Genomic DNA, 15155 nt, shown 5'->3' on the forward strand with positions numbered 1-15155 from the left:
ATTCTTGGACCCCAGGTTAAGAGCCCCTAATTCACCTAGGTCCTGGGTCCAGGCTTGCTGCTGAGAAGACAGGAGTAATATGGTCCCTGCCAGGCCAGGGTGGGGTTGGCAAGGCTGCCATCCTGGCCATATTTGCTTTCTTCCTCATGTGCATCTCACCAGCTCTGCTATCCAGTTTCACCAACTTCCAGGCACTCCATCTTCTCTCCCCTTACCAGAGTAAGACTCCTCAGACAACAGCGCACTGTGACTCAGACTTTAATGGTGGTGCTCATTTCAGCACCACAGAGGTGGTGAGGACTGTGGAACATGGCCCTGGGGGGTTGGGGGGAGACCAGGCAAGCTGGGGCTGGGGAGAGAGTTACTGGGAAGAGACCCCAGATGCGCAGCCCACTGCTGGATGGAACCAGGCTTCGGTTACGGGTTCGTACACACAAAGAAACTGCCAGCAAGGGCCCGTTGTTACCCTTCTCATTTCCAGAGAGACCTCCCACCCAGATAATCTCAGAATCTACAGCCACAGGAGATACAGACACACAGTCCCCTCCAGTCAGGCCAGTTTTGGGCCCTGGACTTAATGGGGAAATGCTTAAGTAACAGGATGAGTGAAAAATAAATGAGTAAATAATACACTGAAGTTGTAAACCAGGCATGATCACGCAGCCACCACTCCCCTCCACCCCAGCACCATGCACTCCCTGGCTGGTGGGCAACATGGAAAACACAGAACCAGCCCAAAGCACAAGCGCCACGTGGACCCTCTCTAAACACCTCAGCAACCAACCCTGAGGCTCCCATCGCAGACTATGATGGTTCTTCCATGCACCCCTTATAACCCTCAGTCCCATGGCCAGTTTTTGAGGAAAGAGACTAGAAAGGTAGAAGTGGAGAGTGTGGGACCCAGAGGGTGGAAAGCAGAGGCAGCAGGGCCAGGATAAGCCAAGGAACAGCGCAGCAGCTCAGCCGGGGCATCGGGGTGAAAGGTCATAGAGCAGGACAGGAAGAAAAAGGTCCAAGGAGGACAGGAGAGGGGTTCCAAGTCTCCAGGCAAGTGGAGAGATCACAGCACACTGGGATTGCGGAAATTATGTCCAGCGAAGCGAGCTTCATCCCCCAGCTCTTCTTCAATTCTGAGAGAGACGAGCAGAAAGAAAAGAGTCAAAGAAACAGGAGGATCCCGCTTCTCTTTCTAGGAGTCCCCCATCCAAGCCCCTCATGCCACCTGCTCCTGTGTCCAGGCCCAAGCATGGGCATGCCCTGGCTTTCCCAGTGACCTGCCCAATCAGGCCATCAGCAAACCCACCATTCAAAAACAAAAATAAAACAAGAAACACTTCCTGTGCATTCACTGTTCTCCAGGCCCTGGGCACTGGTGATGGAACAGCGGATGAACAGAGCTTTAAACCCTCTGGGCCCCGGGCTCCCCTTCCCCAGGTTCCCTCACCTCATAAGCTGGTTGTACTTTGCCAGACGCTCAGAGCGGCATGGGGCACCAGTCTTGATCTGAAACATCCCCAAAGATAAGCAGCTCACTGGCTGCTCCTTCACTCACTGAAAGAACTTATAGTCCCTTGAAATTCCCCCGACACCCACAAACACCTGGAAGGAGAGACCCACCCGAGTCTAGAACCCAATTCCACAAAGGTCTTTCTCGCACTCACCTGGCCTGTGCACAGCCCCACCACTAGGTCAGCAATGAATGTGTCTTCGGTCTCTCCTGAGCGATGGCTCACCATGACCCCCCAGCCGTTCTCCTGGGCCAGCTTGCACCTGCATGCACACACCAGCACTGACCCCCAGCCCCTCACACTGAGCGCTCTTCCTAGCCCCAACATTGGTCTATGTCAAGAAACCTCAGGAGGAAAGCTGTCTGGGAGGGGGGCAGAGAATCAGGGGCGGGAGGAGCAGAATTAGGAGAGCTGTGAAGGTGACTCCGACTTCCCACTCCCTGCAACATCTGGGGGCAGGATCAGATGGGGAGCCACTTGCAAGGGCCAGGGGGCACTCACGCTTGGATGGCTTCAGTGACTGAACCGATCTGGTTGACCTTGAGCAGCAGACAGTTGCAGGCCTTCTCCTCCACTGCCCGTTCAATACGCTTTGGGTTGGTCACAGTCAGATCATCACCTACAATCTGGATCCCTACATTGGCTGTAAACTTCGACCAGGCAGCCCAATCATCCTGGTCAAAGGGGTCCTCAATGGAGACCACTGTGGGGAGACCAATGAGGGACTGCTGAGCCTCCCAGGGTCTCTGCATCAGGAAGGAACTCCCCTTGGGTCCTCTGAAACGGGTAGATGCCCTGGCTCGCTGGGCCCCCTCATCCTTGCTTCACTCCCTTGCAATAAGCCCTGAGCCTTACCTTGCTTCTCATAAAACCCTTCAAAACACAAGGGTTCAGAACCTTTCTCACAACCTCTCTGTGCATTCTCCTATTTTCTTGACCAAGAAGACACCCCTCACGATTCTAAATCCTCCACTGGGCAACTTATGTCCATTTTTTCTTGCTCTCTCAAGCAGATGGAACCGCTGCCTCCATGCAGAGGTAAAGCCCTCAGCAGACCTGGAGAGGGCAATTCAGCCCTCCTCGGCCTGCTCTCCTCACACATCACCTCCCTCCGGCTCCAACCAGCAGCCACAAGCCCCTCAGTCAAAAATATCAAAATGTGCTAATTCCCTGCAGGGTCCAGTCACCCTCCTACCTTGCCTGGGATCTTCCAATGCCCGTCCCATGATCTCAATTGCTTCAGAGCCCAGGATTTTAATCAGGACCCAGAGTAGACAGAGCAGGACACCACAGGTACCTAAGCGCACACTTACACCAAGACAAAGCATCTTGGCAGGGGGTCCCTGCACTCCAGCCCTGGTTCTCAGCTTCTTCTTAGGACACCTCCACCTGGTACCTAAGTTGACACCCTGTAAGGTCCAGAGCTATCCCAGCATGTCCCCTCTCCCCCATGCCCTGTGCTCTCACCAGGATAGTCCCTGACAAAGTCCTGATAGAGGGCCCCCAGCTGGTCCCCAGTGATGTATCGGGAAGGATCAGCAGGAGACTTGAAGTCCAAGTCATATTTGCCATCACGATAAAACTCCGAGGCAGCGACATCCATCCCAATGACAATCTTTTCTGTGTAGCCAGCCTTGTCAATGGCTTCCTTCACCAGTTCCAAGGCTAGGGATGGAATACAGCAGGAAGGGTGGGCACAGAAGAAAGAGAGAAACAAATTCAGAACAGAGGTGGAGGTCTGCTGCTGGGGAGAAGCAGGCTACGGTGTTGGGGTTACCCCAGGTCTGGGAACAACAAGCCATCTTCTAGGAAGGCAGAGGAGGAATTCTTTCAATGGTGTTCATTAAAAGATAATAGTGATAATAGCTATCATTTATTGAGGGCTAACTATGTCACCTAAGCACATTATATATGATTTCATTTCATCCTCACAGCGATGCTAAGAGGTAGATACTGTTACTCCCATTTTAAAGATAAGAAAGACAAGCCCAGAGAAGTTAAGTAAGAAAGATCACCAGCCAGGAACAATTCAAGTCAAGGTTCAAATCCAGGCAACTTGGCCCTAGAACCTCAACTCTTTGCCACTACCTGTATTGTTTCTGTCCACTATACAGCTTCTCCCAGGACAGAGAAAACTTTGGGATTCCAAAGGCCTAAAAGGTTGGGGTAGGACTGAGATAGACATGGATGGAATGGATTCCCCTGGAGTTTCATGTATCTCATCAAACTGAGAATCCTTCAGAGTTAAAGGCCAGTATGGAGCCCACAGGTCACCTACATTACCACCAGCGGTCTCAGAGGACCCACTGAGAACTTACAGTTGCTGACAGATCACTGGACAGGTGAACTGTCCTCCTGGGCCTGCATGTGAATGTAGCAGGCCCTCTGGAACCCACCCTGAGGACAGGTACCTCTAGCTCAAGGGCCCTGTCCCCCATGCTACATAGGACTTGGTGAAGTGGTCCTGGGCAGGAGTGAGACTTGGCTGGGAGCAGGGCTCCCGCCCTCACCTTCACTGTTCTCCAGGATATTGGGGGCAAAGCCACCTTCATCTCCCACATTGGTGGCATCCTTGCCATACTTGTCCTTGATGACCCCCTTGAGCGTGTGGTAGACCTCTGCCCCAAGTCGCATGGCATCCCGAAAGCTCTCAGCACCCACTGGAAGGATCATAAACTCCTGCATGGCCAGCTTGTTCCCAGCATGAGAGCCACCATTGATGACGTTGAAGGCCTAGGAGCCACAGGACAGAAAAGTCACAAAACACATCCTTGTCTGCCCCTGGGAGTGTTAACCCAAAACCCTGAACTTCCCCCACCTTCCCAAACTCAGTATACCGACCCATCCATTCTCTTCAGATGCCCCAGTCCTCTCCCCTGGCCCCCAGCCTCATTCATGCCTCCCTGGGTTCCATGCTCCCCACCCACCCCAGGAGAGGCCCAGGCATGCACAGAGCTCACCGGTACAGGCAGGATGAGGTCTGAGTTCCCGGCCAGCTGAGCTATGTGGCGATACAGGGGCAATTCCCGCTCTGCCGCCCCTGCCTTACACACAGCCAGGGACACACCCAGGATGGCATTGGCCCCAAACTTGGCTAAGAGATTACAGAGGAAGGCACTCAGCAAAAACGCCTCCTGCACTTCTAGCCTTGCCTCCACCTCTACTCCCCAAAAGGAGACACCCTCTCTTCCCTCTCCATTCCTGCACCCCCATCCACCCTCTCCTGAAAAGATCAGGTGGGGAGGAAGTGATTATAAAGGGCAGCGAGCTACACCTATTTCTAAACATGTGGAGACCACAGACTACCTCCAGCTAACTCCCCCTCTTCATGCTGTGGAGTTCCTCCTTCTATTTAATCTCACCCCCTTGATTATTGTTAAACACATCTTTTCTTGCCCTGGCTTTGGGTGAAGGATGAAAGAAGCACTAGTCCCCCAACAGTCTGCCTAAGGAAGCCCCACAGCACCAGCCCCTTTGGGGCTCTGTCTGTCCCACTCATCCCCCACCCTGGCACCCTCCCACCCCCAGCCTCTGCTTACATTTGTTCTCAGTCCCATCCAACTCCAACATCAGGTTGTCGAGTTTCTCCTGCTCCACTACAGAGAGACCCTGTGGGCAGAGCCACCATCACCCAGGGCCAGGATGGACGCTGGGCCCTAAAGCAGAGTCCCCCACCCCCTCACACACAGGCTGGCATCCAGCCGGGGTCCAATCAGGTTCCTAGGACAGTGGCCTGTCTGCATTAGGGGACCTGGAGCCCCATGGCAGCAGGGGGCATACGAGATCTTCTCTCCACCCTTCCTTTGGTAACCAATGACTACCAAGAGGTGAGCCTTTCTCCCTCTTCTTCTTCCTCCCCTAATCCAGGATTCCTTCCAGGTCCCTTGTCCTGCCACCCCCAGCAAAGAGCGGGCCTCACTGAGCTGATGAGGGCTGGCGCAATGGTGGTGTTGATGTGGTCCACTGCCTTCAGGACACCTGGGGAGACACGGAGAGGCTGGATGGGGTCAGGTGGGGCTTGAGGGGGGCAGAAGGAAAACAGAGGAAAGCGTGCAGGAAGAGGGTCGGGGACTGGTATGAGGTAGGAGTATAACGCTGAGGGATGAGACAACCTAGAAAAGAGACAGGGCCTCACCTTTGCCTAAGTAACGCTGTTTGTCCCCATCCCTTAGCTCCAGGGCCTCATAGATACCAGTAGAGGCTCCACTGGGTACCGCAGCCCGGAAAAGACCTGGAAGAGGAACATGGAATGAGAGGGAAAGAGAAGACACCACAGGGAGCAGGAATTCCTTCAGCCTTCCAGCTCTGACTCTGGCCTGCCACATGCCCTGCTCGCTAACATGGCACGCACACGCAGAGAGGCAGGTGCACAGGCAGTGCCCTCCTCATCTGCCTGGTTGAGGTCCCACAGGCACCAGTAGGAACCCACAGAAATGGAGCCATGCAAGAAGCACACATATGCACGCACACACACACACACGCATGCAGAGGCAAGCATATCACATATACTGAACTGAAACACAGAGGCCACTTAGCCTGGTGCCCCTGGACAAGGAGGATCCCACCCCACAATCCAGGCTTGGGAGCCTGGCCCAGCACCCTCTCCCCACGGGGAATGAAAGTAGCTTCCCATCCCAGGCCAGGACAAACCCAGCATAGGGTTGTGGGATGGCCCAGGCCCTGCCTATTACCTTTGCCAGTGTAGAGATCCACCTCCACTGTGGGATTCCCACGGGAGTCCAGGATCTCCCGAGCCCAGACCTTCTCTATGGACATGATAGCTGGTATCTCCTTGGGTGGAATGGAAGGAAGGAGAAAGATAAGAGGCTTATAGGGGTGGAGCCTGAAATCAGTAGGAGGGGCCGGAGGTGGGAGGAATGGGAAAGAGGTTACTGCAGTGGGTGGGGGGTGGGGAGGAGCCGGCTGCAGTCTCTGTCTCAGGAAGGAATCCCCCCCCACCACCAATGGGAGAGGAGAAGGTCAATGCAGTGAGGAAGGGGAGGTCACTGCGGTGGGGGGCAGGGTGACATCAAATGGTGAGATGGGAGGACACCGCAGTGAGGAAGGGAGGGGTACAACAGGGGTTCCCTCGCCCCCTTGGCCGGCTGGTGGGGTTCCCCAAGATCGCCTCAGAGCTTAATGGCTGCCAGGCTTGCATTTCTCCTTGGAGCTAAGAAGAGGAGAAGCTGTTGGGTAGCTAGGGCCTCCCCTCCAGAGCCCTCATCCCACCCCAACTTAACACCCAACCCCCACTCCAAGGTCCCAGTCCTCTCCCAAATGCCCGCCCCTCCCCTCCCCAGAGTTATACAGTATAGAAGTCTGGGAGAGGGTCCTGGGGAAGGCCTTCTGTCCCTGGAGGTTGCAGAGCCCGCCCTCACCCTGGCCCTAGACAATTATCCCCTCCTCCCACCCCTCCCAGTGCAGCAGAGAGAAGCAAAGTAAAAGGAGAGGAATAGATGTGGGGCGCAGTGGGGGAAATGGTTTAGAGGAAGTCGGGATGCTGAGGAAGTGGGGAGAAGACATTTCCTCAAATCCAAGGGACGTTCCAGGATAAAAATGTATGGCTCAGGGAGACCCCGAACTCGACACCAAAATTAGTGGAATCGCAAAGGACGCGGGGAGAGGGGAAAGCAAGGGTGGAGAAAGGTGCAGTTTGAAAGAAACAGGTGTGGAGAGGCCTGGCACCCAAAAGAGGAGGGAGCAACAGCCACACAAACCGAGAGGAGTGGCCCGAGGGGACAGGGAAAGGAGGGCGTCCGGGGGAGACGCGGATGATGGAGCAGGTGCGCAGCGCCGCGGGCGAGAGATGCGCGCAGGCGGGGAAGAGGGGCGGGGGCGCGGCGGCCAGGGCAGGGGACCGGAGGGGCGCAGGGGCCCGGCCGGGGCTTCACCTCGGGGATGCACTCAGCCAGTGGCGGTGACGATGGCAGTGGCGGCGGCGGCGGTGGTGGCAGCGGCGCAGGGAGAGCGAGGGTGGCGGCGGCGGCGGCTGCGACTCCCGGCTGGCGGGCGGGGGGCGGGCGGGGGGAGGCGCCGATAGGGCCGGGCGGGCGCATGTGACCCGGAGCCCCCGATGAGTCAGGAGCCGCGGGCGGAGGCGCACGTAGCGGCGCGGGTGGGGGACAGACCGGGGATGGAGTCGGGGGGAGGGGTGGGGGGACGGAGGCGACCCAGGCCCTGGCCCCCCATTGCCCACGCGCCCTCAGACCCACGCCTGACCCCCTAGGAAGTAACAGACACAGCCTCACACCAGTCATCAGCCAATGAAGCCCATGACAGTGTCTTACAAACCTGGTCAGGCGCAAGAGTATGAAAATGTCTCTTTATTCAGAAACTGCACTGTTCACATCACCCTAGCCCGCTGCCTCCGCAGCCCCTCCGCAGCCAACTCTGCAGGTATCCGCCCGCCATCCCGCCCCAGCCCATGCAGGCCTGGCTCCCAGCAGTGCTGCCCCTGCCTAGGCTCTACGCAGGGCCCAGGCCCACCTGCACCGCTGCCCAGGCACCCCTCCCAGAACCTGGGCGGGAGGCTGTGATGAGTTCCCTGGGCTGGAGCAAGAGAAGGCATCCTTTGCTTCTGGATGAGGACTGTGAATGTGGTGGCCCCCCTAACTGGGAATCTTCTCAGGTCTTGGGGCCAGGGTCTTGCTCTCCTAGAGGAAGAGGTCAGAAGTAAAGCCTCCCAGCCCCACCACACTGGCTCTGCTGCCTCTGCCCCCCGTCGGAAGGGCCCAGCTACCACACCTCTCTGGCCTTATCTCCTTAGTCTCTTTCTGCCTTACCTGCCCTCTTTCTTCCCGCTACCTGTGTCCTGTTACTTTTAGCTTCAGATTTTCAGTACAGGATCTTCCTCTACTGCCTTATCTCCTAGGTCCAGCTGCCATCCTCATACACCAACAACTTTCCCCCCAGGCCCCCCACCATGCCCCAGATCTGTCCTGTCCAGCTGATCTTCACTCTCAGTCAGGTGTGGCTGCTCACCCCACATCTACATCTCTGCCTGCTACCCCAATTCTATTCACCTACTCTTCTGATGCCGGGGTTCTTGTTTGCAGAGCCAAAGAATGAACTTCACAAACACTCAAGGTAGGAGAGCAAGGCAGAGGCTTTTACTTAGAGAGAAAGCGAGAGGACAGAGCTCGTGCCTCAGGCCAGGAGGGGCAAGAGAGCCCCAGGGTGGTGCGCTGTCTAGGGGTTTTATAGGCCAGTTGAGAGACAAAGGTCTAGGGATGTACACCTGCTAAGTGGTCCCAAAATGTTTACCTTTGAAGAAACTCTATGTTTCTTATTAGTCTACCTGGTTATTTACAAGAATTTTACTGCTGATTTCCTCCCAGGATAGCAGCTTCCTGGTCTGGAAGCATATCACCCAAGACTGCCTGCTTTGTTCCCAAGGTGGCCTGAGTTATTGTCTGTTTGTTAAAGAGTATGTTAAGAAAGTTACTTTTTAACAAATTGGGTTTTAAAATGCAATCTTATTTTCAAGATGGAATCCTTCCTGTTTTTAGTAGTTGTTTGGGGCTTGTTTGCTACATTGCCCAGGTTGCAAATCATTTGACTAGGGCCGGAGGAAGAAAAGCAGCACCTGGGTAAAGTCAGAAAAACAAGCTGGGTCCCCCAGCAGGCCAAAGCAAATCTCACAGTGGATTATGTTGCTATGTTTTCCCAGAGGCCCTCACCCTACCCTGTCTAAGCCCATGGGCCCTGTCTCACTTCCAGCCTCCTGATGTATCTCCTAAGCCTTTTCTCCACTCCCCTGAGGCCCTTCTGGTCCTTTCTCCTCACCCTGAGACACCCCCAGGCTCCTAGCCCTGGTCTCCCCAAGGGTTCTCCTTGCCTTACCCCTTCCTCACCCACTGCCTCCTATAGCCATTTCTCCCCATCTGCCAGGCCCTTGGCCTCCTCTTCCTGCCTCCCTGTTGGCTTCCTTACTACCCTGGGAGGCTAGAACTGCTGCTAGACCGATGGCTGGTCCCCTTCTGAGCCATGATCAGGTTCAGCCTCCTGCTCTTGCTCTTCCTTCATCCTCCGACGGATTCCATCAGCCTCAGCCCGCTCCTCCTCCTCGTAGAAGTCCTTGTCCAGGCGCTCGAGGTGTGCCAGCTGCACCAGGGCCTCCTGGCGGTAGTCGTTCTCATTGGTGCATGGGTTGTCCAGCAGCACCAAGGCTCGCAGCTTGGGCAGGTCCCGAAGCTTGGCTAGCTCTCGCAGGTCAGCCACCATGTTGCCCCTGCCAGTGTGGTCAGGAGGGGTTCACTGGGAAGTAACTGGCTTTGGAGGTCAGCTGCCAGGAATGGAGCCTCTGGGGGAATCTCCCAGTTTCCTTAGCAATATCTGCGCAGTGGGTTGGCTTGCCAGGCAATGCCAGACAGGCAGCAGAGGCATTGTCCAGCCCTGTCCTGCCCCTGCCATTCAAAAAATCCCTAAGTGCCATAATCTTTTCAGTAATGTGTTGTGTTTTTCCTTTTGGAACAGCAAAGCTAGGTCACAACCCTGTCCTGTAGCTGGGGGAAGGAGGGAATCTCCCTGGCAGGGATAGACTTCGGTGTCAGCCACACCTACTCAGAGGTCAGAATTTAGGACCCAGGTTGGTAGAGAAGGACCTAAGCTTGTGGAGGTAGCTGCGTCCCACAGGAAGAAGCGGAGAGCTGGGGAAGCAGCCTGAAGCAGCAGCTGTCTCGGGATGTGCCTCATTGTACAGCACCCAGTGTTTGGTTTCCTGTTCTTGCCTCCTGCCTTTAGAAACCAGATTTAAATGTCTCAGCCTAGTCTCAGTGGAGGTACTGACCCTTGCAGTGGTTCTCACAGGGAGCGCTACTTGCACCGCATGAGGTTTGGCATCTCTAGCCCCAGAGGCACCTCCCAGGCAGTGAGACAGCCCCTTCCCCCTCACTTACTTCCATACAACTCCACTCAGTGGCCATGGAGGAGGGTCTTCCACTTCTGTCTAGACCATCAGTAGGAAAACCCTACCAGCCCATGGTGGCAGAGCTAATTAGAGAGAGATTACTCTAGTAATTGGGGCTTCAAGGTACAGCCACCTCTCCCTGCTTGGAGATTCTCTTTCCACTGCCAGCCTTGTTGATTAAGAAGGCAATTGCCTTACATCTTGCTTAAAGAAAGACACAAAGGAAATCTTCTATCACACAAGATTTGCTGAAAGAACCCCCCCCCCCAACCCCAATCCCAGTGCCTTTCTATCCAGGGATTTTCTTTCAAATAACTCTTTTCTCCTCAAACCTAAACACATCTTGTGTTTTCTGTCAGTGAGGGAGCCAGCCTTTCCAGGGCGGGCCCAGGAGCAGAGAGTCAGGAAATGGAGAGGGGGTGGGGGCCCAGGAGATGTAGAAGGGCAGTGGAAACTTGTGTGCCATAGGACCAAGAGAGGTGGCTCCCAACTGGGCGTCCCTCAAGAAAAATTACCATCTGATTCCTTCAGGTGTTCCCAAAACACAGCACAAAGCCTGACACATGGCACATTCTCAAATCTCACTGTGAATTGAATGAATAAGAATCCAGAGGTCTGGGGCTATAAAAGCCTTAATGTTGCAATTAGAACTAAATGCAGAAGAAAGTAAGGAAAGGAAGCGAGGTTGGGGATGGAGGATGTGGGGAGAATCTGGGAGTGGGCTAGGACTCGTGTTGGGACTAGGGAAGAACGGGGTCACAAGCTGCCCCTGGTCAGGGGCAGGGGCAGGTTGGGGCCTGGAGGGGGCTCATACCTCAGGTTGAGGTACTGCAGTGATTTCATGTCCCCAGAGAAGCCACTCAGAGTTTCGATCTGGTTGTCCCGAAGATGCAAGGTAGTGAGATTGCTCAGGTTCTCTAAGCCTTCCACCTTCTTCAACATGTTCTGGGCCTAGACCCCAGGAGATACAGTAGGTAGACTGGGACGGGGAGCAGGGCTAGGGAAGGAAGAGGAGTCAGAAGGCGAAGCAGCAAAAGAGGAGGTCCAAGAGGCAGCCGGGGAGGGGTGAAGGAGGGCAGTGGAGGTTGGCAGAAATGGGTGTAGAAAGTAAAGAAGAGAAGCTGCCAGCCCAGAGGAAGGTCACCAGTAACACCCCCTACTGCTCATCCCACCAAAGCCACCTGTGATCCAGGAGGAGATGCTTCCACCCACCCCCAGGCCCAGGGCCCCCACTGCTCCACTGAAGAGAAATGGCGTCAGCACCATCCTGGCATAAAGAAGCTCAAGAGTCTAAAAGACTAAACATTTAAGTGGCCTCCTTAGCTTGATTTATATACCTCTGTTACAGCAGATTATGTGGCTACCTGTATCAAAGCAAATTGCCTCTGTTATCTACACACTGTGTATCAGCCTTCCTAGGAAGGAGCACTTATCTGCTTTAACTTTGCACCCCACAGCATCTGGCACCAAGTAAGGACTCAATAAATGACGCCAATTATTATGATGATAAAGTTAGTAGCTGAGCCTACTAGAAGCAGGGATCCTGGCCCTCAGGACAGTGCCCTGTTCCCTGCACCAACCACCCTCTGACCCAGTGAGCTACCAAGTAGAGTTTCTTCAGCTTAGGAAGGTTGATTCCCAGGGTGCTGTTCAGCTGGTTCCCCCGCAGCTCCAGTGTGTGCAGGCTGATCAGCTTTCGGGGGTCCAGACCTGTCACGGTGTGGATGAGGTTCCCTGAGGAGCAGGAGGGTGTCAAGAACTCAGAGGGCCACTCTGAATGTTCAGCATAGGGGCTGAATTTTGGGAGACTCTGCATCCTCTTGCTCCACTGACAGGAGGATATAAAGAAGGGCAGCTCTAGACTTAACATCTCCAGGAGCCTGGGGTACATGGTCTGGTAGCCCAAGAGCCTGATGGACATATCATCCCACTCGAATGAGGAGTGCCTCCTTCAAGTCCTTGCTCAAATGGCAGCTTCTCAGTGATGCTTGTCCTAACCAGCCTGTTTGGATTTGCCACCTGTGCCCCCGACTCCCTTTACCCTGATCTGCCTTTTCCATGCACGTATCTCCTTTTAACATACTTTATAAATTTGCTCTTTGTGTTCACTGATAGCTGTCTGTCTCCCCCAACTAGAATGTAAGCTATGAGAATAGGAATTTTCTTTGTGTAGTTCACTGCCATATCTCCAGCACCTAGAACTGTCATACTGAATCATGATGAGTGAACAAATGAATGAATGCATGCAGACTGCTGTGTGGCTCAGCCAAGCACCACATTGCCCAATTTTGTTGGCCCCACACTAGGATGGAAAGAATCCTGTGTACCCCAACCTAAGGACGCACCTTTGAGATCCAGGCTGCCCAGACGAGGATGAGATATGCCCTCCGTGTCAGTGATCTGGTTATAAGCAAAACTGGCAATCTGCAGGTAAGGCAGTTCATTCAGCTGGGCACTCCGCAGCTGGTTGCCATCAGCCTTGAGCCAAAGCAGGTGGGTGAGGTAATTGAGTGGAGACAAATCCGTCAGGTGGTTCTCAGAAATATCCACATAGCGTAGATGGATGTAAGAACTCAGCAAGTGGATGTCTGTCAGATCCCTGTGAGATGGCAGAGGCTGGGGTTAGGATAAGAATCCAGCAGGGATAGAAGGGAAGAGGTGCTAAAGCAGAGGGCAAAGTGGAGAAGGCTTATGATAGGGAAAAGAATGGGTGATAGATTGGAAGCAGTGGGATGGGAAGAGAAGGTAGGTGTGTTCTTCACAGCAGGCAAGGAACTTTGTGTCTGTGAAGGGCCAAGAACTGACACTCTGCAGGACAAGAGAGGGAGTCCAGCAGGAAAGCCCCCAGGCCAGCTTTGATGCTGGGAGTTCTCAGGGCTCCTGAAAAGTAAATCCCATCCTTCCCTCCCACTGGCCCAGGAGGAGAGAGGTCCAAATGCTCAGCCAAAACACCCAGGAATGGGGGTGAGAAAGGAGATCAGACCCACAAGCTCAGTCCTCTTCCGGTCCCCCATGAACGCACCTCTCTTTAACCTCTAGCTTGACATAAGCGTGAGCCAGTCCATTGCCCGTCTTACAGAGCAGAGAAAGCCCTTCCTTCATCATGTCCGCTGTGAGAGGAGTGGGTATCCACTGCAGAGAAGTGGAGGCGGGTGTCCCTTTCCAGCCCAACCCTGCCCCTCAGCTCAGGGCCCCTGGCCTTCATGCTCTCACTTTCTCCGAGATGTCTTCTTCCTCTTTCCTGTCATCCTCCCACTCCTCTGTCTCCTCATCATCTTCCTTTTCCAGATCATCCAGGTCTGGCTCAAAGTCATCCAAATCATCTTCATCTGACATCTTTCTGAAGAAGAGCTGAAGGCTCTGGAGTCAGACCAAGCTCAGTACTGGACCGAGAAAGAGGTCTCAGCATCCCCCAACCCTCAGAACATCACCTCCATTAATAGGGTAGCCCTACCACCACCCCATCACCCAGACCTCCCCCCAACTATACTTCCCTCCTTTTCCCTGTGAGCATCTCATTTTGACTCCCAACTTCCACTTCATACTTCCCACCAAGGACCCCTCTCCCTTCGGGATGCCTTCCCAGACCTTTCCTGCCCTTCACAGGGGCTCCAAAGCTCCTTCTGCAGCTGTCACCCTGCCTCTTGGACGCCCCTTCCCCAGTTCTTCCCACCTCCCTCTAAATCCACGTTCCCCATCCATCTCCCCTACAGATCCCTCCTCTTCCCTCCATCCCTGACCCCTATGCCACCCATTTCTGCTAACTCTCCCACCCCGCTTAGCTCCACTTCCCTGGCCCCTTTAGGGCACTACCCTGACGCAGTCTCCAACCCTCCCACCTAGTCCTCCTTCGCAAAGGGGCGCAGCACTGGTTCTGCTCAACTAGAAGCGGTTCTGGAGAGGGTCTTGGCCCTGACGAAGGACTATTTTGGAAGAGGGCAAGGTGGGTAAGGAAACTTTGTGTACTGCTGCTATGGCAACGGGGGGCGGGGCACGCAGCCGCAGCAAGCGGCCGTTGAGAAAGCCGCGGGCGGTCTGCGACTAGCTGAACTGAAAATCCGCAGGCCATCTGAGCTGGAAGATTAGTAGTTGCCTGGTTACGAGGCCGATTTCCCAGTCCCAGGAACCCGGATGCAGCTGTTAATTGGCTGAGGGCCTAAAGCCAGTGGGCAGAGCTTAGAACAGTTCGCGGAGGCGGGGGACGGGAAGGGGCGCGGCTATAGTTACTCCACCACAGACTTTAAAGGGACCAGACGGCTCAATGCAAAAGTATAGTGAATTCAAAAGAAACTCATCCTCTGAAACAAAAGGGGAGAAGAAAAAAAAACAAAACCAAGGTCAGTGGTCTTGTTTCTCCCCTCCAAACCCTCGAATAGGTCCTGCCCATTACTTATTTTCAGGTTGACCTTTGGAAAGGGCTCGGTGGAGTGGAAGAAGCCCAAACCCAAGGTATCTTAAGACCTGGGTTGGAGTCTTGGCAGATCAGCAGTTTACTAACAACTTACCTAAGACTCCGCTTTCTCATCTGTACAATAGGCTTAACTATACCAATAGATGGAGTACTAGTGTAATCTATACTAAAGCACTCTGCCAATTCCAGTTTAGGAGCATTTCACTCCTCATGTACTAGACTGGTTGGATGCAAATGTTTTACAGGATAGTAAGTGAAAGGAAAGGAGCGACACACAGCAGCAATTCACCGGAGAGTTTCGCTTTATTAGGGAAAGGTGCTGGGTTAT

At 54.3% G+C, this 15155-nt stretch overlaps 2 protein-coding genes across 7 annotated transcripts; both read right to left on the reverse strand.

Moving 5' to 3' along the window:
- Positions 1–242: 242 nt before the first annotated feature.
- ENO2 (enolase 2) lies at positions 243–7517 on the reverse strand. The gene is made up of 12 exons (XM_017642034.3): positions 7400–7517; positions 6200–6299; positions 5644–5739; positions 5428–5486; positions 5048–5117; positions 4469–4602; positions 4019–4241; positions 2976–3173; positions 2010–2211; positions 1662–1770; positions 1445–1503; positions 243–1130 (listed from the first exon to the last, which is right to left on the reverse strand). The coding sequence occupies exons 2-12, from the start codon at positions 6282–6284 to the stop codon at positions 1061–1063; spliced, it is 1305 nt and encodes a 434-aa protein (XP_017497523.1). The 5' UTR covers positions 6285–6299; positions 7400–7517; the 3' UTR covers positions 243–1060.
- Positions 7518–7649: 132 nt separating this feature from the next.
- LRRC23 (leucine rich repeat containing 23) lies at positions 7650–14393 on the reverse strand. 6 transcript variants are annotated; one of them, XM_017642035.3, is made up of 8 exons: positions 14256–14388; positions 13630–13799; positions 13439–13548; positions 12762–13015; positions 12020–12150; positions 11231–11367; positions 9444–9738; positions 8026–8161 (listed from the first exon to the last, which is right to left on the reverse strand). In XM_017642035.3, exons 2-7 carry the CDS (start codon positions 13750–13752, stop codon positions 9465–9467), a joined length of 1029 nt encoding a protein of 342 aa, XP_017497524.2. In that variant the 5' UTR covers positions 13753–13799; positions 14256–14388; the 3' UTR covers positions 8026–8161; positions 9444–9464. The 6 variants fall into 6 exon arrangements, with proteins under 6 accessions (XP_036860469.1, XP_036860467.1, XP_036860466.1 ...); XM_037004572.2 differs by lacking the exon at positions 9444–9738 and having other exon boundaries at positions 7659–8161; positions 13630–13776; positions 14256–14387; XM_037004571.2 differs by lacking the exon at positions 9444–9738 and having other exon boundaries at positions 7661–8161; positions 13630–13767; positions 14256–14393.
- Positions 14394–15155: the final 762 nt, after the last annotated feature.

The sequence above is a fragment of the Manis javanica genome, chromosome 15 (assembly GCF_040802235.1).
Source record: "Manis javanica isolate MJ-LG chromosome 15, MJ_LKY, whole genome shotgun sequence".
Lineage (NCBI taxonomy): Eukaryota > Metazoa > Chordata > Mammalia > Pholidota > Manidae > Manis > Manis javanica.